This window comes from Stylophora pistillata, chromosome 4 (genome assembly GCF_964205215.1).
Source record: "Stylophora pistillata chromosome 4, jaStyPist1.2, whole genome shotgun sequence".
NCBI classification, from domain to species: Eukaryota; Metazoa; Cnidaria; class Anthozoa; order Scleractinia; family Pocilloporidae; genus Stylophora; species Stylophora pistillata.
In genome coordinates, this window is record NC_142522.1 from 42,524,715 (window position 1) to 42,551,445 (window position 26,731).

Below are 26,731 nucleotides of genomic sequence, written 5' to 3' on the forward strand. Positions count from 1 at the left end.
TTGTGAATGAGATTGAGATAAGGGGTTCCTCTCTCCCAGCTCTCAGACCTTTGATACCCGGGTTACTTAAAAACACACAGTTTACACTTTTGGGTCTGCCATATCCAGCCTTAATAGTGTGCAATGTTTTCTTTAGGACTTGACTACTGTCTGTAGTTGTGCTTTCTGTAGTTGTGTGAAATGTGCATAGTTAGAAAGGATAGTGATAATAAAGGTTGCATGCAGACAACGAATCATTTCAAGGCTGGAGATGATAAACTGATCACAGCTGCACAATTTATTATTGGTCACTATTGGTATCATTCACTCAAACAGTGCTTTCCATTTTGGTATTTGACTTTTTATTAGAGCTCATTTAACATTAACAATCTAAATAGAGTAAAAGACAAGGAATAGTTCAGATGTTGGTCTTTTGCCGCATCGAATGTAATTGTTGAGTTTTGTAAATTAAAACTGCAGTGCCAGGATCAACAGAATTTGCCAAACGTTATTCCTGTGGACGTTTTAAACTTATTGTCAGCCATAACAAAGTTTCTTATCTTACCAGAAAATATTAATAAGACTACTAATAATCTAGTTTAGGAAGCATGTACAAATTTTGATAGCTTATTTTCATGTTAGCATAGAGCATTAATCATAGTTTTGCAGTAGTAACGGACAAAACAATATATTATATTTTGTTGATACCGTTCGTTGTTCAATATTAAAGTAATAAATAATATGGAACTTGTGAAAATGCTCTACTTAGAATATTGTATAAATGTATTTGTAATTGTGCATGTAATCAAGAATCAGGAAAATTATTAGTAATTTATCATGATAGTTTATATCATTACGTTGATATATGATTAATTTGAGAATTTCAAAGTAACTTTTCACAACTGTAAAAAAGATTTCATTTCAATGACTAAAGAACCACTAGACAATTTCATTCCTTTCAACAAAAACATAATATACTCAGACTTACAAGACGGCAGAATATCCCTCTTTCTGGAACAAATACACTGAAACAGTGGAAAATGAACTATATGTGTTATCAAAATAACCTCTAAATCTATCTGACTTAAGTTTATTTTTTGGTTTTGAAAACATGTACACTGTGCTTAAATTGAACAACAAAAATTTAACAATATTCGAATATTTCAACACAATGAATTAATTTGTCAGTCTATAAAATAGATCTTGGCACTTAGGTACATTAATTATGGTATTATGGGTTTATTCATCATTATCATTACGGTGCAAATCAATTACATTTTTCAGGAATGCTATTTGTCTGTGATTGGCCAAGGAACGATACAACCATTCCTGAAATATTTCTGTCTGGTCATGGTTTTGTGATTCTTACTGTAAAACATACATTTTATTTCCATGTTTGGCATAAGCCTGAGGTATACTTGCATGCAGTCTCTGACTCATTAGTACAGTCTGATTTTGGTTAGATTATAGAGAGGTAAGAGCCTTGTACCTTTTTGACCCTTTCTTTATGTTGTGCTTCTGTTGCAAATGATAATCCATTCGGTAACCTTCCCACTTGCATGACTTAACTGAGCAAGGTCGCAATGGCCTCTTATTTCCCCTCTTTGCTTCTCTAGAAGAGAAAAAAATTACTGAAGATGTAAGATGAGTGATATGATTAGTGAATAGGGTTATCTTGATACGAAGAATAGGCTGTTTTAGATAAATTTGGATATACAAAAAACATATTGGCCTTACAACATCCACATTTGCATTTTCACAACAGCTTAATATTTTACTCACTCATTTGTGATTATGAGGCAGCATAATTCAGATTAAAAGTAAAAAATTAAATACCGTTCTCATGGATGTTACACGTATATTATCAATTTGGTGTGTCTTGATTAATATGACACAACCTGAAACAACCATGAGATCACTGAGTTGGGCTAATTTTGTTTGTGCAGTAAATGGTTTGAACCAGGGGGTAACATGTGAAGGTGTAGTCTGATCGTCCGGGTGAGTGTAGTCCTGAGAAGGACTGTTGTCGGTGGTAGTGACTAACGTTTCGACAACCTGTGCGGAAGTCATCATCAGAGTCAAGTGAATGATTGTTGTCGGTAGAATGTTCTTATTCCAGCTCGTGTCAAATGATCGGTTGGTTTTGCCGTGATGTTATTGGCTGTAAGACTCAAGTGACGTAAGTCGGTCATGATTGGTCTGTTTCGATCTGTCGGTAAAGTTAGGTCGTTCTTTTTTGGTCGTTTGTGATGTTTATGTCGTGAATGAGTCGTTTGTATGGAGCGGATAGTTGTTGACATCTGTTTAGGGGAGTCTGTTCTAAGTTAGTAAACCAGCTTTCCAGAGTCAGTCGTTGAAAATAGTCAGTGCTGTAGGTTAGGCATTGCGCAGAGTCCCAGTCAATGTTGTGGTTGGTAAGTCGATGGTGTTCAGCAATGTGATTGCTGACATCACCTTTTCTCGTCGCCCGTCTGTGTTCAGTCAGTCTTGTTGTGAGGTTTCTGCCAGTCTCACCGATGTAGGAGGCTTGGCAGTCGGAACAATTGATCTTATAAATCGTTCCCTGTCTGTTCCTCGGTTCGTCACCGAGGTGAACCAACACCGACAACAGTCCTTTTCAGGACTACACTCACCCGGACGATCAGACTACACCTTCACAATTTTGTTTGTATGTGTGTGTCAATTTTGTTACTGATATTCTAAAAGTCAAAAACATGTCTTTCATTGCTAGTTCTTTAATTTTTAAGGGTGTAGACAGAATAAAAATGATAACCTAATAAAAAGATTATTTTAAGGACGTCGTATCGTTTGCGCTATTTTTGTCAATAAGGCTCATGTAACAGTGTTGACTGAACGCAAGTCCCGTGACATAAGTACGAGCGTTGCACAATTCCTCCAAAAACTCTTAATTTTTGGGAAAAAAAAATATAGCTAACAAAGCAAAAAATATTGAAAGACTGTTTTTGGTCTAAATATGTTGATGAAATTCGCTCCAAATGATTTTAATGTGTTAACGTGCTGATTTCGTATGCGTGCTAATTTTGTTCTTGATCTTCGTGTAATAACTTTGTCAATACATGCTAACATACTCATATTGATCAGGACCGTATATCACCATAGCGTGAACAGGTGATTTTCCCATGCTGATCATGTTAAAACGTATACAGTTAAATCAATATTGATATTAATACACATTACCCGTAGAAAAGTTCCCAGTAGCGGAAGACATCGATTAAAAAATGAGTTTCTACTTTTAGTTAGAATTTCGAAAATGGCTGCATGTGTTTACCGTCTCATAGGGCGCCAGACCTAAAACTCAACATAACGCACTCAAGTAGCGTTGAGTTCCAAATGTAAATCAAAATAATTTGCCGACGCGGTTTCGCTTCGCAGACGACGCAAATTTTGGTGATATCACGTTGTTGTTTTGCAAAGGACAGCTAAGAAATGTACAAAGTTTTCAAACGCACGTACTGGGCTCTTGTTCTGCCAATTAGATCTATTGTTTTTCCACGTTCTCATTGCCGTAGCCGTCGTGGTTTGCTTAAAGTCCCTAGTATTAGACATTGCACGCGAGTACCGCATTTTACAAATACTTGCGTATTTTCATTTTCTAAGTGGCGATGCATGCACCTCTGATCTAGCTATTTCAAATCAGACGCAACCTTTCTTATCAGCAATTTTCAAGACATATGTGACTGTATGGGGATGATCTGCTGAACAGGGTATGCTTTTTCAAGGTTCGCGAAGGGTATCCTACTCAACTTTATTTCCCACTTTGTTTCAGTTTCCATTAATACTCAGGGTCTCAGTTTCCATTCATACCCAGGCTATACATATACTAAATGGACGTTAAATTATTAACGCTATCCAACATCGATCCTACAGGGATATAAAGCTAGGTGCTCATCCGGACAGGTTCTTAGGAGTACAACCAGTAGCGGATGTAGAAAAAAATCAAAATAGGGGGACTTTTCTTTAATTGAGAGCAAAAGCACTCATTCTTTTGGGATAGGCATTGTTATTCGTATTGTAATTCATGTGGTAGAGGGAGGGACAAGTGACCCCGTTCTACCTCCCTGTATCCACCCTTGCAAACATTAGGAAAGAGATAGAAAAAGGTTCAGAAAAATCAGAAAAACAAAACATTTATACAAGTACACTTTTTATTAGCGAAAATTAAGAAACCTATTTAAGAACCTAGCGAGCCTGATTTTCAGTCAAGCACCATTTATATAGAAACCTGTTCAAGCTGACTTGAAAAAAATCTAGGTTCTCTGAACAAGAGGTTTTATTGCATTGCAATCGAAGCTGCAATTGTATTGGCCCAAATGTTTCACTTAAGTCATGTTGTTATAATATTCATGTGAGTTAGTAATTATAGTTATAAAATATCCTCTTTTATGAGGTATCGACTATGCATCGTCACCAAATGGCTTCTTATTATTATCATAACAACAATTTTTACAATGAAAATGCACCATCATTGATCTAGATTGTCTGTTTGTTCGTTCTCATCATCTTCAGTTTCATCCCTACCAATACGGACGTCATCAACATCATCATTATCATTTGCAGCTTCATCTTCAAGTAAAGACAGTGTTGATTCTCCAAGAATGATTTCTTCGTTGGCCCTTTTCTTCCAACAAAAACACATTTATGATTTGTATTTTTGTACAATGGGCTAGGATGTTACTTTGAGGATCCACGTTGACTGAACTGTAAATGGGAGATTGCGTATCTTTCACTATAACAAAAACTTCATCACCTGACAGATCTCCAAATTGGGCTGTTCTCAAAGCTTTCAGTTGGGGTATGAGCAGTTTGACACTGGCTGTTATCTTGGTAAGTTCCTTGTCCGTTCAGCTTTTTAGTAATAGCTTGTCCATCTGCAAAGACAGATTACAAAATAAGGTAAATAAATGTGAATTAAATAAATATTCTGATTACACTGGAACCTATCCAAGTCCCCACCCAGATAAGCCAGACACCTCCTGAGCCTCTTTTTTAATCATTCTGTGCATCTGTCTAAGACACACACATAAAGCTCGTCTTCAGAGTGTTTATCACCATTATCCTGTCATATCAAGAACCTATCATTTACCTGCATACTTTTTCCTCATTTCCAGAACAAAAGTCCGTTCCGCTGCTAGGTGGTGTAGTTTTTTTGAGTAACTGACACCCTTGTTTAAGCTTGAGGCGAGCAAAAACTTCTTTATACAAAGAACTTGCCACAGACCACTTCCTTTTAATTCCTTGTTGCCTCTCAATAGATGTTTGCAACTTCTCAAGCCTAAATAAAATATTACAAACAAGGACATCAGAAAGAAATATCACAACTGGCACTGAGTTAAAAATACTGAAGTAAGCATGCAATTACTTTTTAAGATACTTTTCCTTGACACAATATTTGATTCCTTAAAAGAACCTTAAAGAGATTAAATACCATACACATGAGTATGCAGTTGAAGAATTTAATGAATCTCATATTAAATACTAATCTGTTTATACATCAGTGTCAAATGTTTTTGCATTTTACTGTTTTGGTTTTGATTCACACTTAGTTCCTACCTATAAAAATTTTTTGTTACATAAAGTTTACTGGATGAATGAATTTTAGAGATTTATTTGTGAGATTTACAGTACAAACCTCTGTATGTGTTTCTTTATTGATTCAACTTCCTGATCAGTAATCTCAGAATTGGACTGCAAGTTAAGCCTAGAAATAATAATGACAAGTTTTATTGTTGTTTATACTGTATCATAAGTACTTGTAACAGAGCACTAATGAGCTACAACATAATTCTATTGCAGTGATCACTTCTATGGATAGGAGATAATTATTAGTAATTGTTAAGCCTCCCATGGAAACTCAAACATGCCATGCACCATTCGACTTCAGTCATTTGTTTGAGTTTAGTGCTGTATAGATTATCCTTGATTATCCAATGCGTAACTCGAATGATTTGAATATCATTTGTGGGCTCTGGTATAAATGTGCCATATTTGACCGCCAAACTGTGCTATGTGATGTATTAAATAAGGGCAGTTAGGGAGAATGACTAGCTTTATATCTATTAAAGTTAATAATTGAAATAATATTGGAAAATATAATAATGATAATAAAATATATAACAATCATTATTATCACTATCATCATGAAAACTCCTTGTAACTTACTTAAGATCGTTTACAGTGCTAAGGCTTACAACATACTTCTCATCCCATTCCAGCTCTATAGAAAATACAATAACGTTGGTAAATTATTGTAGCTGCAATAATTCCATGCTGATTTGATGCACTAACATACAGTATATTTAGTTACTACAATTCAGATCTATGTAGTAATGACTGTACCTATTTAACACAAGCAATCTAAATTTTAGTAAAAAACCAAACCCACGCATTTTTTTGGGGGAAAAATGGATATTTAAAAGCGTTCTATAAGTATCTGGAAAAAGTTGTACACAGCATTGAAAATTTATTCCTTCTAATACGTTTTGTAATGTAGGCATTCGTCAAGGTTCAGTTTCATGTATTGCGGATAACGCTATCCAAGGCATAAATTGCTTTCAAACGGATAAGTGATTGTAAAAGGCGTTGTATCCTGACATTTTGTAAAGACCTATCCAGTAGATAGCGTTATCCAACCTTAGAACAACCGAGGCCTGAACTATTAGAGCAATTATGTACCCTCGGTGACAGTCCCCGCTCCCATCTCAGTGCTGAGCATTCCCTTAAGCTGTCGCGTTTTCATGTTATCGACATTGACAGGGGGAGAGGGAGGAAATGTTGCAGCAAACGGGACACTGGTTTTAGATACTTCTCCAACAATGCGGCTGAAAATTACTAATAAAAAAAACTTATCATTAAGACAGACAACGTATTCCAGTACCCGAATAAACAGCCCTTGGCTGCTAACCTATGAAGTTTGCTTTAATAATAATAATAATAATAATAATAATAATAATAATAATACATAATAATAATAAAAGTCTTTATTCCATCATAAGATAAAACTACATATCTTATGTTACAATGAATTTGGAAAAACTACAACAGAAATCTACATACATATTATGAATTAAAAAGTAAGTCATTACAATAAATGGAGCTTAAATATCAACCTATTTACAAAGGTGTTCATAAAGCGCTGTGTATTATTTTTCGGGCGTGTGCAGCCTTTTTTCCTACGATTATGTACATATGTCTTTTGGACAGGAATGATGTATTTCAGGGGGTGGCAATCCGTTGATTTTAGTTTCTTCAAAATGTTTCGGTCTTGTTTGTTTAAAAGGTTCTTGATAAAAAAAACTGGAAATGAGATAAAACCGCGTTTATGACATCGGTCTAAATACTTTTGTACAACCGTAAGATCGGACTCAGATGCCTCATAGACTGAAAGTGCATGGCTAAACTAAGCCAAAACAATGGATATAAAAAGATGATCAATCTTTGCCTGAGAGTAATGTTCCTTTCTCAATGTTCGTAGGACGTGTAAACACTTCTTTGCTCTCACAAGCTTAGTTCCTACATGCTCATCAAATTTTCCGTCCACTCTGTAAAGTTTTTCCTAGTAAAACGAAGCTATTACATTGGGGAATATTATTAATTGGGGAGTAGAGTACATTATGATTTTCCTTTCTAACAACCAGCTCTTTACATTTGCAAGGGTTGTAGACCATTCAATTGTCTTTACACCATGTTAAGAACTTTCCTACTAAGTCGGCAGACGGGTCACTATTCCTAGTGATAGGCGAAAGAGTAGTGGAATCATCGGCATATTTAAAAAGCACAGGGTAACCATTAAAAAAAATCTCCAAATCGTTCAAAAATATATTAAAAAGATACGGTCCGCTTACATTACCTAGTGTGGTTCCTCTGTTGACAGATTTCCACTGTCCTAAAAAATTATAACTAACACCACGTTGTTGTCTTGCATAGAGGAAACTATGATACCAATTGATAATGTACGGATTTAGAGGTAGCTGTTTCAGTTTGGCAGACAAAATAGCATGGTTCACAAAATCGAAAGCCTTACTGAAGTCCATAGTAAAAATTCGCACTGCGCTACAGTCACTACTATCTAAATACTTGTATGTCTGGTGCTGGATAGCGAGCAAGGTATTTGCGCAATTACCCGCCTGTCTATATGCAAATTGGGTGTGGCTCAGGTTGTTCTCAATGACTGACTGTGCTTGTGTACGATACACGACCTTCTCGAACAACCGGGCAATAACGGAAGTAACTTTAATACCACGGTAGTCTGAGTCCTCTATAGGCATGTTCACTTTGGGGAGAGGATTAACTTTTGCCCTTTTTCCAGGAGTCGGGCCATGTATGAGTAGACAGCGACAGATTCCAAACGTGAGTGACGATTGATGTGAGTAGCTCAGCACAGTCTTTCCAGATCCAGTACGGGAGGTCGTCTGGTCCCGTTGCCGTTTTCTTTACATGAACTAAGGTATTCCAAACACATCGCTCAGATATTTTCGGGGACTTTACACTGTCCGGGATATCCATATCAATAGGTCTAACGTAAGTGTCATCATAGCACAGGTTGGCGAAGTAGTCGTTCAGACGAACTAGAGAGTTCTTGTCCAAAGTTATAAACGATGACCTGCGACGCTGCGATAGGGCGTCCACGCCCTTCCACCACTCACCGCTACCAATGGTAGCCAGTTTTCTTCTGTTCTCGGTTATCAGCTCAGAAATGCGCTTATTAAATAAAGATAGACGTTCCTGTTTTTTAAAGATATATTGGACTTAGTCCTCAGCATACGCTTGACTAATGGAGAGATCCAAACTGGGTCACGCGATGACATGCGTAGAGATTTTTGCGGTATAAACTTATTCATCACTGCACGAATCTTTACCTCAAGCACCTCGACCGCCTTGTTTATGTCCACCTCATTGATGACGTCACTCCAGTCCAACGTAGTGAGTGCAAGATAAAATGACTGTTTCTAATGTTCCCTACAGTCCCGCACAAGAACTTTGCGGCGCGCAGGTTTAAGTTTTAATCCCGCCGGTAAAACAAAGCCTTCATGGTCTGTCTTAATAAGCATATGTATGGGATATGCTTGACCGAACAGATCCGCTCGGTTGGTCATACAATTATCCAAGCACGCGTTACCCCGCGTGAGAAAATCAACCATGAAATCCCAGCCAGACAAAGCCTTAAATTCTTGCATGTCCAAACGATTTACATCGCTACCACAGACAATAGTCGATTCTGGGTGTTTGTTCGAAACAAGGTCCACAAAAGGTATTATATAATTAATAAAGTCGAGATCCCGGTAGCTATGCTTGGGAGGATTATACAGGCCGCAAATTAGCATAATGTGATCGGACGGCAACAGCACTGTTAAAGCAATAAACTCATATGAGTTGGCCTTCTGATGTTTCATGCAAGGAATTATAAGTCTTAGATATATTTATTAAAAGTAAATATACGATTAAAGGAAGTTTAAAGGCCTTTGACTCCTTCTGGAGCTATCGTTCATGCTGGCCTAACATTCACACCCGTTAAGTAGATGTCAGTAAGGTATGCGAGACCACTAAATCATGATCTATCAACTGAACTATTCAATGGAGACCTTAAGCAGTCAGGTAATAGATATGCATACTCGATTTTCACCAACCAACTAGATCCCGGAGGATTTAACTCCAGTTGTAACCACCTAACTGAGAACCTCCTAATCAAGAAAAGAAAGTGGCCTTATTAAACGCAGACTAAGCCTCAGCTACTTCACTTTGTCTGATATTCCCCTTAGGGTGGAAAGAATCACCGTAGCTGTTCGCTGAAATTATTAAGGAAGTTTTCAAAGAACATGCATTTTGCGTTCTACTTGTTCTTTCTTACAGTTTTGGCCTTGCTGATAAAATAATAATAATAAATTGGGAATCTATATTGCACTGTTTCCATGACAGGATGATCAACTGCGCATTACAACAATGCATGGAATAAATACTAATTACATCATTACAACAATGCATAAAATAAATACTAATTACATTATTATAACAATGCATTGCAATAGATACCAGTTACATCATGTGTAGTATAAAATATTAAAAGCTGAGCTAACTAAGAACAAAAAGCCTTACTAAAAAAAATTATTCGCTAAGAGTTTTTTAAAATTGTCGACAGATTTAGCCATTCTAATTTCCGAAGGTAAATCATTCCAGAGTTTCGGCGCCGAAGCAACGAAAGCACGGTCGCCTAGGGTTTTTAGAGTTTTGAAATTCGGGTAAGATAGCAGTATTCCGTCATTAGAACGCAGTCCATATCTTTAATTTAAAGGCTTAATTTTGACAAGATCATTGATATAGGACGTTGCGGATTTGCGAATTGCTTTGAAAGTTAAAAGTAGAACCTTAAAGTTAATACGAAATGAGACAGGAAGCCAATGCAACTGACGGAGGACCGGTGTTATGTGGCAAAATTTGCTTTGCATAACAACAAGTCTGGCGGCTGCGTTTTGAACTCTCTGCAATTTGTCAATATGGCACTTGGGCCCACCGTATAATAGACTCTTAGAGTAGTCTACTCGGCTACTAATAAAGGAGTGAATAAGAGTCGCAGCTGAGTCCATTGAAGGATGTTTCCTTACACGTCTAATATCGTGTAGGTGATAGAAAGCAGCACTGCATATTTTGGTAATGTGTGCGGCCATAGTGAGTTGATCATCCATGCAAGCGCCAAAATTCTGTACCACAGACACTTTGCCTACATCGCAGTCTCCGACCCTGATAGCATTAACAGCAGCTTTTTTCAGGAAGTGTCGTGATGCTATTACAATAAATTCAGTTTTGTCGTCATTAAGCATATGTTTGTCTGTGGTCATCCACTGCTTAACATCCGAGATACAGGTTTCCATTGATCTAATTGCCTCGTCTTGACGAACAGCACAGCTTGGGTTGAACGATAAATAAAGCTGAGAGTCGTCTGCATAACAATGAAGTTTTGGAAGATGACGACCAACAATGTCGAAGAGTTTGCTTGCGTATATGTTAAACAAAACAGGGCCTAGACACGATCCCTGGGGAACGCCCTAACGAAGATGAAAGACATTTGAAAGCGCTCCCTGAACAGATATTCGTTGTGATCTTCCGGCTAAATAAGAGCGAAACCACGACAGAGCAGTTCCATTGAGACCCAGCTTTGATCTTAAACGTGTTAACAAAATACTAGGGTCCACAGTGTCACAGGCAGCACTCAGGTCTAAGAGAACGAGGAGAGTCGCGTGCCGTTTATTCATGTTAATCAGAATGTCATTGTGAACTTTCACCAAAGCGGTTTCCGTACTGTGAAATTTCCTATCTGCAGACTGGAATGCTGGATACAAATTGTTCTTAGCCAGGTGTAACTAAATCTGGTCTGCGACAGCGCTCTCAGTGAGCTTGGAAATATAGAATAAATTGCTGACAGGGCGTAGATTCTTAAAATTGGACGGTTCAGATCCAGACTTCTTCAATGAAGGTGTTATTATTGCCTCCTTCCATAATTCAGGGAAATGACCAGACTGCAAAGATGAATTAATAATTAGCGTAATTACAGGCAAAAGAACATCCATACACTCAACTACCAGTGACGTGGGTACAGGAGCTAGTGAACATGACTTCTTAGAAGATCGCATAATAATGCGCCGTACATCATCCACTGACAGCGATTTGAAGCTGGTAAGTGAGTTACAAGCAGGAATGTTATCCATATCTTGTGTCGACGACCTGGAATTCACTTTGTCAATGAAGAACCTGCCAATTTGGTTTGCGGCCTCGGCGTTGGATCCGCCGGGCAAGGATAATTTCTTAGATTCTGATAATAAGGAGTTAGCGGCTTTAAACAACCTGCCCTGGTCAGCGCTATTTTTCTTGATGAACTCGGTGTAGTATGAACCACGCGTATGATTCATCAGCAGTGTTGCATGAAGTTCTTTATCTGTTTGAAGACGGAATAATGCATTGGATCCTTTATAGATCTCCATTTACGCTTCGCTTTTCTCCTTTCTCTGATAGCGGCCTTGATGGAATCATTAAACCAAGGCATACGAGGCCTATTGACCACAGTTTTACTCTTCAAAGGAGCGCGAGATTCGATGAGCGATGAAAGGGTTGAATTATAGCAGCTAACAAGATCATCCAGGCTTAAATTGACAATGTTATCAGTGCACAGTGCTGAATTAGCAAGATCACTTTTAAAAGATTCGATATTAACTTACTTGAAGTTCCTGTAGGTGACAGTTTTAACACTTGCTTCAGGCTTTATGGAATTGAGATCACAAAGAATAACTGCGTAATCAGAGAAAAGTTGACCGATCGTGGGATTTTTCTTTTTGATCGAGTCTGATCGACGAGTGATTATCAGATCCAAGGTATAACCAAGGTTGTGAGTAGGTCCAGTTACATGCTGTTCTAAGCCTATGGATTCCAAAGTGTACTGAAAATCGCCAGCATCTGCATCACTGTCTACATCGAAGTGAAAGATTAAAATCGCCGACGATCAGAATTGGTTGCATAGATAAAATAATCGATCCTAAATATGAAGTGAAGTTGCTGACAAATTAATTGGTGGAGGGTGGTCGGTAAACAATCACTAGTCTCGCAACGAATGAGCCAGACATCACTAAAAGCTCAGAGAATTCGAATGATGAAGATGAGGAATTATTATCGCTTTGTTTAGTCGTAACCACTGAAATGGAATCCTTATAAAGTAAGGCGGCGCCACTGCCTCTGCGTCCGGTACGAGGATAACTCACAAGCTTGTAGCCGGAAGGAATAGTCTCAAGCTTTGCAGCAGTGTTTTCTGCCGTTAATCAGGTTTTGGTAAGGGCGAATAAATCAGCGTTATAGTGACTCACCAATTCCAGAAAGCCGGAAGATTTTGATTTGATGGAAGGAACATTGATCAGGCACAAAGAAAGCGGCAGTCGTGATAAGGTTTTCAGAGAATAAACTGGGTTGGATGTTACATTCGTAAGATTGTTGATATTTCTTGATCGAAGAATTGATCGAGACCATGAAGTACTCACATGCTGCCTGTAATTGCTATTTAAGCAAGGTCCAGGATTAGGATTAATATCTTCGCATAAGGCCAGTCTATTTAGTTGAAACGTAGCTGCGGTGGCAGAATAATAGACAGTTCTTGTAGCCAGTTATGCTTTCCTCCTTGGTCGATGAACAAGATGGCGGTGATAATAATGCAAATATATTGAAGCGGAGTAAGCAGGCTGAATGTGTTATTAGGTGTGTTCTATCGTCGATAAATGGGTGCTTGGTAGCATTGCTGAGCCGTGCGTGGTAGTGAGAGCCGTGAAAATAGTGAAAATCTGTGTTAGAGTTGAGTAAGACCAGCAGAAGGAGAAAGGCACGTAGAAGAAGTTCATGCATTTTTTAAGTCATTTTGCAACCAATTATTTTTGCAATAAGAAGATTACAAACGGTTGAAATTTAAGGGCAGCCTGAATGAAAGTTTATTTAAAAAAAAATAGGCACGTCTACAATGCTCCCCATGCAATTTTTATATTTCTGCTATGCTATCCATGAACATTTTTGACTTATCGATGCCGCACAATGGAAAAGATTACTGTTGATAGACAACTGTAATTAAAAACCCAGTTTTAATAATTACAAAGTATTCACAATAGTTAATATGCTTTTAAATTGATACACCCTTCGACGAATGGATCGTATAAGCGCCTTACACCCTGACGATTTCTACGTGCGATGAATACAGATAAGATGTCGAGATGTGTAATTCATTTGAATAAAGATCATTTCGTTTTAACTGATAAATGATTACCAGTTTTATTCAACTTGTTACGATTTTTTTTAAGTTGAGACACGTTAACAAGGCATAGTTTGGGATTCTAATTTCTTTTTTGCAGAGTGAAAACACTAACTTTACCACGAGGAAGAAAATAGAACATTAATGGGAACTACCCGAAAAATATTTTACCCCTTGTTTAAAACGGACTAATGGACAGCTAACTTGGGACGATATTAACATATCAAGTAAAACGATAAAATGATAGTATGACTGCTGGTCTTACTATCCCCTGTTCTTAGTTAGCCTAAATATGTTAATTGATGCCGTGATACATAGACTTATCAATAAAATCTGTTTTTAATCTCGTATGTGTTTCGTTCATCAACCTGGTAACCTCTGAGGATCAATGCAGGATAGAAATTAACATTCGTTTTCAAGGAAATGACTGTAGCAGCTCTTCATATCTGTGATATTTTATGCGAAGAGAAATTGTCTGTCAGAACTAAAATTTTTACACAGAAGAACATATTTGTTAGATAGACGACCGCACAAAGTAATATAAGCAAGACTAGGGAATTTCTGCTCAGACCCTGCATGGTTTTACAAGCGCCGATTGAACGGAAAAATTAAATACTCAGCCAAGAACATTGAAAAATGATTGTCTTCATTATACATTAGACTTGCCATGAACAGTAGTAATATGCTATGACAACAGAGGCGTTGAGAGAAAGAGCCAAGTCCTAAGAGAGCGCTCCTAAGGAGCCTCAGAAAATGCTTGGAATATCGCAGTCACAAGTTGTAGGCCGTCACAATTTTAACTTATAAACACGATGATGGTTATTATTAGTCATTTGTTTCTGTTTGTTTCGATGGTCTTTGTTGAGTTTCTACGCCTACACGGAAGGATCCGCGAAAAATGTGAAAAGGAAATTTTGCCTTCGATCTTTTGAACAAGTGATACTTCTAAAATATGTACTAAGGTATCGGAAATCTTCTAGGAATTTTAAAGCGGGAAGAAATCACGGAGAGAGTTATTTTTCTTGCACGGCTGTGTGCCGTGTGTTTTGCAAATTTGATCATTCTTAGGTCTTCGCATCGAGTTTGACACACACAAAGTTCTTCGCGTACAAAGCAGCGAAATAAATCCATTGACGACGTAAGAGGAAACCATTAAGAGAGAAACAGAGGCGTGTAAAGGAGAAATTTCATGGATTATTAGGTGGATTATTGATAAAGTCGAGCACGGAGCCGCGCCTTTAAAGTGCGCTAAATTGCGAGTAAAGATCCCGCTTCTGTCTTCGAATCTACACCCATTTAAGAATACAGCCATCGAATAATACTTTTGCAAATGGGCTATCATCGAAGTGGCTATTATTCGTCACCGGAAGGTAAAAAGCAAAGAAGTGGTCTGAAATCTTCACCTTGATAGACGTCCTTTATGCGGTGAGTTGTTAGTTGAATTTCATAAACTATGCCTGTATGTATATAACTTTTTATTCAAAGAAACTCGCGAAGTAGTCAACACAAAATGGATACGGGGTGTGTTGGATGGAAAACAATGTGCTTTAATAAATATCTCGGATCGGTCTAGTTTTGCTAAGATAGGAATATACAGGATGACGCACTGTTTAGCATAAAGTACTTGGTAACATGAGTGACTCATAGAGTCTTTGAATGTGATCATGCCAATTGTAGAAGCACAGTAAAACATCATGAAGTTTAAATCTTTGGTAATGATAGTTTGTATTGTTGGGAACGGTAGGGACAAAACAGTGACATGGATGAAATTTATGGTGCTATCAAAGGCTTTATTGATAATTCCATCAGATTGATACAGAAATCAAAAGTTCAACCTACTCAATTTTCAGATTCTTAAGCAGTTGTCGAGGGAAGCTTTTAAAAGACTGGTTGTATGTAAAACACCTTCCAAAAATTATCAAGGATACCTGTGTTGGGATACATGTATTTTCTTTGAAATTTATTTGCTATGATTTTATAGGTGTGTATGAGCAAGTTTTATCGATAGTGCCAGGTGTACTTTTCAAGATGAAAAATGGAAAAAAAAAAGTAACAACACTGAGTAGTATCTGCCAATCCGCATTTACTCCAGTACTTGAATGACTCCTTCGGTTTTTTACCATACTTCTGCCTCGAGGTAAAAGAACAAAGCTTGGTCTTTATTGTGGAAACGCAATGAGAAAAAAAAAAAAACTCTCCCTAGTTTGCAAGGATAAAAAAATGCATCAATAGATTTGTCAATGATTATTTAAGTAACTCCAAACTATTTTAAAATTCAAGCTAAGTGCTCTGTCTAGAAGAATCGTAACAACAATATAAAATTGACCGCCAGTAAATAGCCAATGAAAGTGGATCATAGATTGTGTCAAAGCTAATCGGGTTACAGGTGTGGGGACAGGGGAATTTTATCGAAACACAGTAAAAAACCCTCCGACTCTGCCTTCATATTCGAAATGTGAAACATTCGAAAGGTTTGTTTTAATCATGTAGGAAGGGATAGACTTGCTCGCGCGGGAAAACCACAAAAAAAAGATTGTGTAATTTCGCCGTAAAAGTGCAGAGGACCAGACGGCTCCTCCTGGACAGGCTCACGTCAACCCGTCCGGCCTTACATCAGCTTTCACTCTGGTTTTCAATGGGATAGCGCAAGCGGGGCCTGACGGGTCATTTATATGATAGTGCCTACTTAGTACGTAGCTTGTAATTTAACCATAAATAAATGGTTTCAGCTATGTTTCTAAAGATGCTGTGGTGCTGCATCGATGGGGGGTGTTATAGCATAGTTCGCTTTTTTCAACTACATTGATAATGTGAAATTGCAACCGTTAAGACCTTCTAAAGCTGAAGTTTCAACCGTTAGCCTTTCGTTAGAGGAAGTGCTGATTTCGAACCGAAAACCATAGAAAAGATTTTATTTTTTAACAAATATTCATAATCATTTACATTCTCATTATCTCGCAGTTCATGTCTTTATTTAAATTTTCTCATCGCTTTCTTATCACTCATTTTTCCCGTTGAAGACTGCGGTTTGGGCAGTCGAAAGCTCGTACTTTTTTAATCATTTTAGCCAGAAATCTTTTTTAAATTTCAACCTTATGATATAGTCTCTCCTAGGGAAGGATTGTATCGACTCTTGTCTAGCCGTAATACAATACATTGACTCAGTTCTTATTGCCTTCTCTGCACATATGTGAGGTTAGCGTCGGCCAGTGATAACGCAGCGGTTTTCTCAAGTTTTCATTACTGCCTCTAAGTGAAAGATAGATATTTTCTACTTGAAAGTCAGGGGATTTTCTTGTTATGAATATCGAGAATTCCTGCCTCCCTTTTAGTTAAGCCCCGTGCTCCAGATTGCACACCGTCGAAAGATAGAGGAATGATAAGGCCGTAGGGCATCAAGGACAGAACAGATTGCCTCCTATGATTAATGCAAAGCTGTTCATCCAAAAGGAGCTCATATGTACAACTAGTGTTTACTCAATTTGTGCTTTAGCCAGTTCCTGCGTGCTTTACAACAGAACAGAGCACAGTCAATGCTTCTATATTTGTTAATTTGCGCTCGTGCGCTAGTGGTTAAAAGGTTAATCAGAGTTGATTCAAGCGCATTGCAAATTTTAAGATATTTCTTCATGCTACTAAGCAGATTTTTTCCCTCTGAGTGATTCACAAATTGGAACCGCAAAAATGCTACATCGTACTGAGCAAACCAAAAAAACCTTGATTATGAGAAAAAATATTCGTTTTCAAACCCCACGTAACTTAGTCAAAGGATATTTTTAATTAACCAAAACGCGATGAGTACTTAAATAAAATTTAACTTTTAATTTTGACTCAGATAGTCTTGCTCAATTGTCAAGACAACAAAAATTATTTTAAACAATTTTCGATGGAATCTAAACCGATAAAAAATTATACATAGTCGCTGTATACCTCGCAAGTTACGGAAAGTGTTATATCTCTTTGTAAAAAGAATAACATCAGCATTTTTTTTTGTACTAGAGAAATAGTTCCTCGAATCTCTTTAAACAAAAGCGTCATCCCGATAGCCTAAAGTTCCTCAGTCAGTAGTTTTTAGACCTGTTCTTCCGTAGAATATACGGTGACAAACGAGTTTCCTATTCAGTGGAGGAAAGGAAGGTAATGCGTCTCAAGATTCATTCTGAAGCGCGCGATAACACTCTATCAAGTGTTTTTCATAGGTAAAACTAAGCTATCCCTGGAGGATTAAAAACTAAAAGCAAGTAATCATTGAATACGTTTATCATTACAAAATGTTACGATATGGCAGTAACAACTGGAGCGTTTAGTCACTGATAACTAAGAATCGTTCCTCTGCCAGCGGTTGGGTGAGCATTAAGTTTTTCCGTCTGCTCTCTTGACCTCCAAGGAATCTATGACATACCACGCACAAACATCGCACTGGGCAGATGGAAATATTCCTCCATGCATACTTCAGATGGACGAGGCCTTTCACTGTTAAAGCAGAAATATACCGCAAAAATTATTACAATAATGATGGATAATCTCCTGGTCAGTATTCCATAGTTTCTATCTTTTTTGGCTTCCCGAATGCACCAAGTATCAATTAGAAAGTAAAACAAGGAAAAATTAAAGAGCTGTTGAAGATGACTGGGCTGAAATTGAAAGCTGCTATGCTAGCGAACATATATGTCTTATTAAAAAAAAAGTTAAGAATAAAAAAAAAAATTGAGAATACTAATAATAGTATTCTAACCTCTCGGTTAGCTCAATGGATAAAGTTCTGGACTGTTGTGCGGGAGGTCGAGGGTTCGAGCCCCGGCTGGACCAACAATCAGGGTCTTAAAATAATTGAGAAGAATATGCTCCCTTTCTATTACATCAAGAAATGGTTAGATATTCTAGTCTTCGCGGATAGGGACGAATAAATGGAGGTCCCGTCTCCTGCAGAGTTAGGGGCAGGAGACGTTAATTTCCCACGCACGAGATTACTGTGTGATGGATGTCCTCCCCTGGGGTGGGATGGGTGGTTAACAAGACCCCCGTTGATACCAGTGTTTACTACACTGAAGGAGCTATCCTGTATAAATATAGAAGTCTAATCTAAAGTAAATAAAAAAACAAACAAACAAACAAAAAAACAAAGAAAACAAAAACAAACAATAAAAAACCGAAAAAACACTCGAGCACACATTAGGCCTATAATGGCTACGTTAAAACCCGATTACTCATTGAAAATAAAATCATAATTACGGAGCAAAGTAATAAAAAGTTAAGGGCTGTTAGGAAATAAAATCTTACCTAGGACTATGAACAACACGGCGCTGTTAAGAACCACGAACACGGCATTCACAAAAATGGAATCGTTTACTCCTTGACTCTGCTTGATGGTGGGCTGGGAATAAACTGCACCGAGGCAAACATTGAAGAATATTATCCAAAGCACAAAGGTTTGAAGTCCATCTTCAAATTTGCCTTTTATTGGTCGGACAATGGTGTAAGCAATTCCTGATGCACTTGCTGCAATTACGGCAAAGCCAATTTGAGAATGGCTTTCAGAACCAAATAACAGGACGACTGAGATGAGGGTCAGTTTGCGGTACATCTCAACTATCTCCCAGTACCAATATTTTTCTTTATAATTTTCAAAGAACACTTTAAAACCAAATCCAATTTCTTTCTCAGTGCCACACTTGCGGTATTTATAAATGGGAAACAGAAGCAAGAGAGGAAAAATGACAGGGTATAATGCAAATGCTGCTGCAATATGCCAAAACACGTTATGTCGAGTGGTTAAGCACCGGATGGAATAATCAGCTTTTAGGAGAGATATACAATCGTTTCCGTTATAGGTAAAGCACAAGTTCACACAGACTCCAGGCAGGGGTAGGATGTTTATGATTTTCTTACTTGTCATGGGGTAAGACAACAGAAGAAATAGGAAGATGTTCCGATAACATGACTTCTTTATGGCTGAGATTTTCTGCAGCTTTTGGCTCATCAAGACATCCATACTTTTGATATGAAGTTTCTTTAAGAATAGATACAGCAGAATCAAACAAACAAACGTAACGTTAATGACAATGGCTACAATAAATTGGCTGAATGGGTCCAATCGAAGTCGGGGATGTATGCAGCTTAATGGTGCAAACTGCAATATGTTTCCTTCAAAGAACTTCAATACTTTTTCCATGGAGACAAGTGCAACGGGCCACTGGACCCGTGTCAATGACGAATAAATACCGGCAAGGACCTGATAAAATCCAATCACGATCTTGGCACAAGACATGATAACATCCGCAACGGTACGATCGTGTTGGGCACGTTTTGAGTCTCCCCAATGAACCGAGGCAAAAAGAAGGACGAAGACGACAGCTATTATCGTACATGAGATGATTGTGACTAACATATTGGGACATTGCAAGCAGCTGTTAAATCGGAAATAGTGGCTGTTAGAGCACGTTGCACAAAGAGTACCTTGATATCCTGCGTTACAAGATGAGTTGATTCCGCCTTTGCACGAGTCTGGATAGGGACACTTGAGGGGCTTTGGCAACAGTCCTTCAAATATATTGAGGTTCTTGTCATATTCAGCTGTAGCGATGCGAGTGTTGGTCACAAAATCCCAGTATTTTGCCATTATATCCGTGTTGTTCCACTTCCAAAAGTAGCCCGTAGCCAATATCGCTGTGTCGTTTCTACAGTTCACTCCATGATCTGGGCATAGCATACAAGGGCCGAAACGATCCAAGCGGTAGAAATTATGAAGACATCTACAAGCACGGTAACCAGCCGTCTGATTAGTTTGGGTTCCTGTTGGGAAGAAGAAAAATGCATCCATGAATCAAATTACCCAGTATTAGGGTTCTCGGTAGTATAGCCAGAAGAAGACGATCCGCTGCATCACATAGACGGTCCACAATTTGAGTATAACTAATTCAAGCAGCCAAAGCATTTAGCACTAGGTTTCACCTTTTTTTTTCGAAAAGCTCTAGGTATTTACACGTTGTCGAAGCAATTAAAAGACGCTCGAAAAAAAAATTAATTAAAACAATGGAAAGGAAGAAAAGTTAATTTACAGCGCGAAAAGTGACTCTCATAAATGAAGTGTACACCCTAAAATCAATATGCGTTTTCTCCATACTATTCTCTATACGTTTCCTAAGGTGTTGACCAGGAGAATTTGCCTAATAATAATTTCTTTATTTGGTGATTATTTCCTTTATTCTTGTGACCTGGATGTGTGACTCAGGGCTTATATTGTGAGCTAAATTGATGGGTCATCAGTCAGTGGCCGGCACTTAGTGGGACACCTGTTAAAGTTGATTTTCTACATCACGGGAAACGCAATTCCGTTTTGGTGCGCATTGCCTGTTGTTATGCACTATTCGCAGGAATTAATGTATTAATGTCTTGAACGGAATCCCAATGAAGTTTGTGTATCAAGAGCTCTAAAGAAACCAATGCCTTTGATTTGTTGAATTGGAAGTACAGAAATGCACTATCTACTTAAAGTTTTGTAACGACGTGTGTTTCAAAAGCATTCGCAATATTACTGATTGCCCATTTGTAAACCTTGGTATGATCCTCACCATATGGACATGCGAGACAATCAGTGGGAGATTTTCCTGGATGACGCGATTCTGGAACATATGTACCCGTGCTACAATTCTTACAACTTACTTGACCCATTTCATCTTGATAAAAGCCACCTGAAGTTAAATAAAAGAAAATTTATAATGAGAATGTCCTTTTGGATTTGAATACCTTCCTAAACTAGATTTAGACTGGTAGTTAATTGATGAAATGTATATACTGAAGGTCTACTGGTTACATCTAAAACCATTAGGGGTCAAACGCAACATCTAACGCCTCGTGGAACTTCCAAAATTACGCAAAGCAACTTTTGAAGCAGGAAATGTCGCGTACTTTATCTCCTGTTTAGGAATGAAAAAATTCAACTTAAGTCAAATTAATTCAATTTCAAATTCATGAATCGGGGAATGAAAATTTCCAGTAATAAGTGGTTTGCACGTTACGTCATCGCCACCATGTTGGTGGACGTAAACAATAGATATCTCATTAGCTTCTTTTGTTCGTCCACCAGCATTGGTTCCTTTCACCGTTGTTACCTGTGTCTCTAGAGATTGGTTGCAAACATACATATGTTATGTTAATTGACCACTCCCCACGGGGGCTTTTCGGGGCCAATTCCCACCCAGTAACCACCCCAGGGGAGGACATGCATCACATAGTAATCTCGTGCGTGTGAAATTAACGTCTCCTACCCCTAATCCTGTAGGAGACGGGACCTCAAATTATTCGTCCCTATCCGAGAAGACAAAAGTATCCAACCATATCTTGATATAGATGGGCAGCATATTCTTCTCACTTGTTTTAAGACCTTGAGTGTTGGTCCGGCCGGGGCTCGAACCCTAGACCTCCCGCACAACAGTCCAGCGATCTATTCATTGAGCTAATTGAATGCAAACCACCAATAGTACTTGCTCTCACTAGGCAGGTTATAGAGAAACTTGTTAGACCGGTTTGTGCATAGAATCGTTGATTGCCCCCTAGAACGTCTACGTCGTATTATAAAAAAATAGTTATTGCGTTACGCTGCTTCACCATTTTCCATTAATTCCACTAATTTTTTTATCTACAGAAGAAATTAAAGAAAAATAACAATAAATAAATGAATAACTAAGATAAAAAGGCATTACCTGCGGGACATGTTTTGCACATGCCATTGCTATAGGTACCAGCCGCGCAAAAGGAGCAGTTCTTACATTTGAACCACCCTTTATTAGGATGACAATCCTCACATGTGAAGCTCGAATGTTCAAGAGACTTTAAAAATTGGCCATTCGCTGCGCCTTCGTCGGTCAGAATTATAAAGAACGATTCAGAAGGAGCACAAATGCTGAAAAAAAAAAAATATATATATATATATAGCTGGGTTTCATATGGGGTTATTGGCTTCCCCTACCCTGTCACCTTGAGAATTAAGTTTACCGGGAGACCACGTCTCCGATCACGTAAATCACATCTTTGATTGCCGTGTTGCCAGCATGGTTGTCCTGATAGTGTAGTGGTCATCACACCTGACTAATAACAGGGGGATGTGGGTTCAGATCCCACTCAGGGAAAATATTCTTTTGAAACATCTATTCTATTTAAGTATGATTACTTGGGGTGTACATGGTCAGGGTTTCCCTTGTATAAAGAATTTATATATATGTAACAGTTTTGGATCATTAATAATCTTAATGTAATGAAAGTCGGTCGCAAGCCTTAAGGGAACCGAATAGACCAACGAGAAACACATCAATAATGAGCCTTTTTCAAGAAGTTTACCCTTTACACAGACTTAGAAACTCCAAGAGCATAAATTTCCTTATTTATACAAAATATACATAAAAAAATAATAGAACTCGAACCGCCTGCACGTCAAAGAGGGTCCCAGTGGGAATAACTGTCAACCGTCGAATGGCCAAAATAATATATAGATTTAGCCAAGCCTAAAAGCGGAGCTCCCAATTTCGTAATAACGTAAAAGATGTGCATTTTCCGAGACTCGTCTGAGACACCCCTCCCTTCGTTTTGATAGTCTCCCCTACCCTACCCGTGCAATCTGAAGGCGCGTTCATACATACGTACGCTCGGTAAGTCACGTGAAAACGAAACCAAATGAGGTTGGCCGTATTCCATGGGTATGGGGCTCTGCCCCGCGCGCGCGAAGCGGAGACCTGCTATTAACCGTCAACCGTCAAAAACGCAATATTTTTCCCGCCAGCCGTCAAATAAACAAGTCAATGTTAGCCGTCAAATGTCTCAGATATCCTCAATTAATAAATAACGATTGTCTTAATTGAGGTCAAGTTCTCTTCTGATATACCACAATAATATATTTATTTAAATCTTCTAACTTCTAGTCGCGAGTAAAACTGGCCAGAGACGTAACCGACTGCCGGTGTGGAAATTTATCCGGTGTCCTAAAACGTTAGTCATTCATTAATAAAAAGAGTTATGAATCAAAAGTTTTTTACAAATACGTCGTTATGAAAAATTATTTCCAAATTCGCGTGTTTAGTTCCTTTTGCGAAGCACATTCCAAAAAAATTTACCGTCAACCGTCAAATGAGCTATAATTTAATCGTCAACCGTCCAAAGGGCTGAATCGGTTAATCAGCATCAACTTGACATCCCCCTGCCCATTGAGATCCCCCTTAAAGAATATTTGATATTTGTTTTGTCTTTTAACTGTTGTGTTGTCCATAAAATCCCTCGTAGAGACTAAATAAGCGCAATGTCTTAGATTGCCCTACCTTTCAGGACTCGAGATAATCAGAGCGTGCGTTACATTAGCTACAAACATAACTAGGGAAATGGTATAGAAGACCGTCACCATTTCATTTCTTTAATCAGACCAGACCATTTTTAGTATAACTAAAGCATATCAGTTACTTACATACGAGCAGTGTAGTTTCCTGGAATAAATCCCTCGAGAATTTTGCAAGAAACTGCGCTGGAAACGAAATGTTCATTGTTTTCAAAGTTAGGTTAGATAAAATTTTGAGAAAGATAAGTTTTATTCAGTCACTGACCTAGGTATTTTCAGAGGAAAGAGTGGTTGTGGTTAAAGTCGAGTCTATGACCACCATAACACTAGTTCAATGTTTTTTTCACCACGTTGCGGGACTTACGCTTTACAAAGCCCTAACACAAGCTTCAATACCTGTCTATAATATTCATCTGAAATGAAATAAGACTTGGGAAACTGAAAGCCTTCCCAAAGAAGCATATTGGGAAAGCCATAAAATATTTTAATTCTTGAAAAATTAAAAGAGAAATTCATAGAATGAACAACTGAAAAGTCAGTGCCACAGAGAGAGAGAGAGAGAGAGAGAGAGAGAGACACACACACACACACCACACACACACACACACACACACACACACACACACACACACACACACAAATCATTGTAACAAATCTATCGTAAGAGTATAAATTTTTATTTTTCACATTTTCATGTCCGATGTCATATCGGCAAACATTTCAAGTGGCAGCATTGTCAATGGGTTGTCAAAAATCGTCCTGAAACAGAAAGAAGAGTTTAACATATATCAATTACACCAAGAAGTTCCTATATAAGAGAAAAAGAGCAAGATAATGAAGAGTTTGTTTTTAATTTCGCGATTATAATGTATTATAATAGCTAACCAACTGAGGGCTAGATTTCTATATCAATAATTAATTAACTGATTTGTCGGTCGACGGAATCCTATCCTGTCTGCATTGCAAGTTTTATTAGATTCAGCTAAGGGGGTTTGATTTGGGATAGGTAATACCGGTGCAATGGAACAGATATTTTTAAAATAGTAGAACGTCGATTTAACAACTTACAATGTTTGAAGGTGAGATAATCCATAAAAGGGGTTACCATTTATTTGCTTGATCTTGTTGCTGTGAAGAAACCTGGGAATGGTAAAACATACAACAGGTTGAATCACTAACACTCTATTTAGTTTCGTGTTCACTTTTTCTGTACATATCTCAGCAGTTTTTAAATAATCTATCAAACTGGAAGATTCTTATCAATTGGAAAATGTTTTTCATCAGTTAAAGAAGGCAACATTTACTAAGCTGACAGTCCTTGTCCATCGTTATTATGTCACTTTTAAACATGAATGGGAAGATAACTATTTACATTAATTAACGTGGATTTTGTACACTAAGTACTTTCCTGTGATTGATTGCCCCTTGAAAAAATTGCTTCCTTCGCACAATTTTAAAAACTCCCTCATAAGATGGGGTAAAAGAATATATCTAACGATTATAAGGATCCTTTTGACGAAAGTAAAATTCGAATTACTCTTGGAATGAGATTTAAGGAGAAAGTAACCGTTAAAAACTGTTACATAACAAGGATATAAACATAAAAGTTTGAGAAGAAAAAGCATATCAAATTATCGTATCCTTTCAAATCAAAGGAACGGAACTTTCCTATAATGGTAGAGTTCGTCGGGTATAGCCTCAGTACATAAAAGAGGAGCTCATTTCCCACGGCCATGGACCACAAATAATAAAATACCCTTCCTAATTCTAGGCTACTCACAAGATTCTTAAAGTAGTAGCATTAGCAAACGCATTATCAGGGATTACTCTCAGGTTGTTGCCCATCAATCCTCTGTTATGGATAAAAGAAGAAATACATGGCTGCTCTTAGGCTCATAAGTTTTAACCAGCTTGTAGTATGGCAGTATCAAGTTTACGAAGTGAATTATCCTTTTACTTTCCAAGATTATTTGTGCCACTAGCTGAAGAGGTTCAGATCTCACTAGTTGTGAAATAAGCTGTATATATTTGCTATATAGCTCAGAACTTTTTTCCTATGATTAACATATACCTTTGTGCGATACATGTACAAGATATTTGTACCATGAACCTAGTGCAATGTTCGAGCTCTCACGAACCCTTCCAAAACTTCCTTTATTAGACACATTTTAAGAGAGCACAAGAAATCACCTTCTCAGCATGCCTGAGACTGTTTAAGAACTTACTGAATTAAATCTATAAAATCTAAATGTAAATGATATATATATATATATATATATATATATATATATATACTAGATTTTATAGATTTAATTCAGTAAGTTCTTAAACAGTCTCAGGCATGCTGAGAAGGTGATATATATATATATATATATATATCATTTACATTTAGATTTTATAGATATATATATATATATATATATATATATATATATTGTGGGAGGAAAAAGACAAGTAAACTACAAGTTTACTTGTTTACTTGTAGTTTACTTGTCTTTTTCCTCCCACAATATATACTTCGCTCTACTTCTATGTATTGAGCACTGTTCTACGAAAATCAAGTCACACTTTATATATATATATATATATATATATATATATATATATATATAAAGTGTGACTTGATTTTCGTAGAATATATA

At 37.6% G+C, this 26,731-nt stretch overlaps 1 protein-coding gene across 3 annotated transcripts in view; it reads right to left on the bottom strand.

Moving 5' to 3' along the window:
- Positions 1 to 17,570: 17,570 nt before the first annotated feature.
- The window catches only part of LOC111334168 (uncharacterized), a 33,634-nt gene continuing 24,473 nt past the window's right edge, over positions 17,571 to 26,731 (bottom strand). For all 3 annotated transcript variants that reach the window (XM_088757370.1, XM_088757368.1, XM_088757369.1), the window contains 8 exons: positions 25,870 to 25,941; positions 25,158 to 25,229; positions 24,777 to 24,848; positions 24,219 to 24,275; positions 22,471 to 22,670; positions 21,340 to 21,459; positions 19,049 to 20,560; positions 17,571 to 18,241 (listed from right to left, as the gene is read on the bottom strand). In XM_088757370.1, coding sequence (XP_088613496.1) covers positions 18,072 to 18,241; positions 19,049 to 20,560; positions 21,340 to 21,459; positions 22,471 to 22,670; positions 24,219 to 24,275; positions 24,777 to 24,848; positions 25,158 to 25,229; positions 25,870 to 25,941 — 2,275 coding nt within the window. In that variant the 3' untranslated portion in view covers positions 17,571 to 18,071. The remainder of the gene's footprint in view (positions 18,242 to 19,048; positions 20,561 to 21,339; positions 21,460 to 22,470; positions 22,671 to 24,218; positions 24,276 to 24,776; positions 24,849 to 25,157; positions 25,230 to 25,869; positions 25,942 to 26,731) is intronic.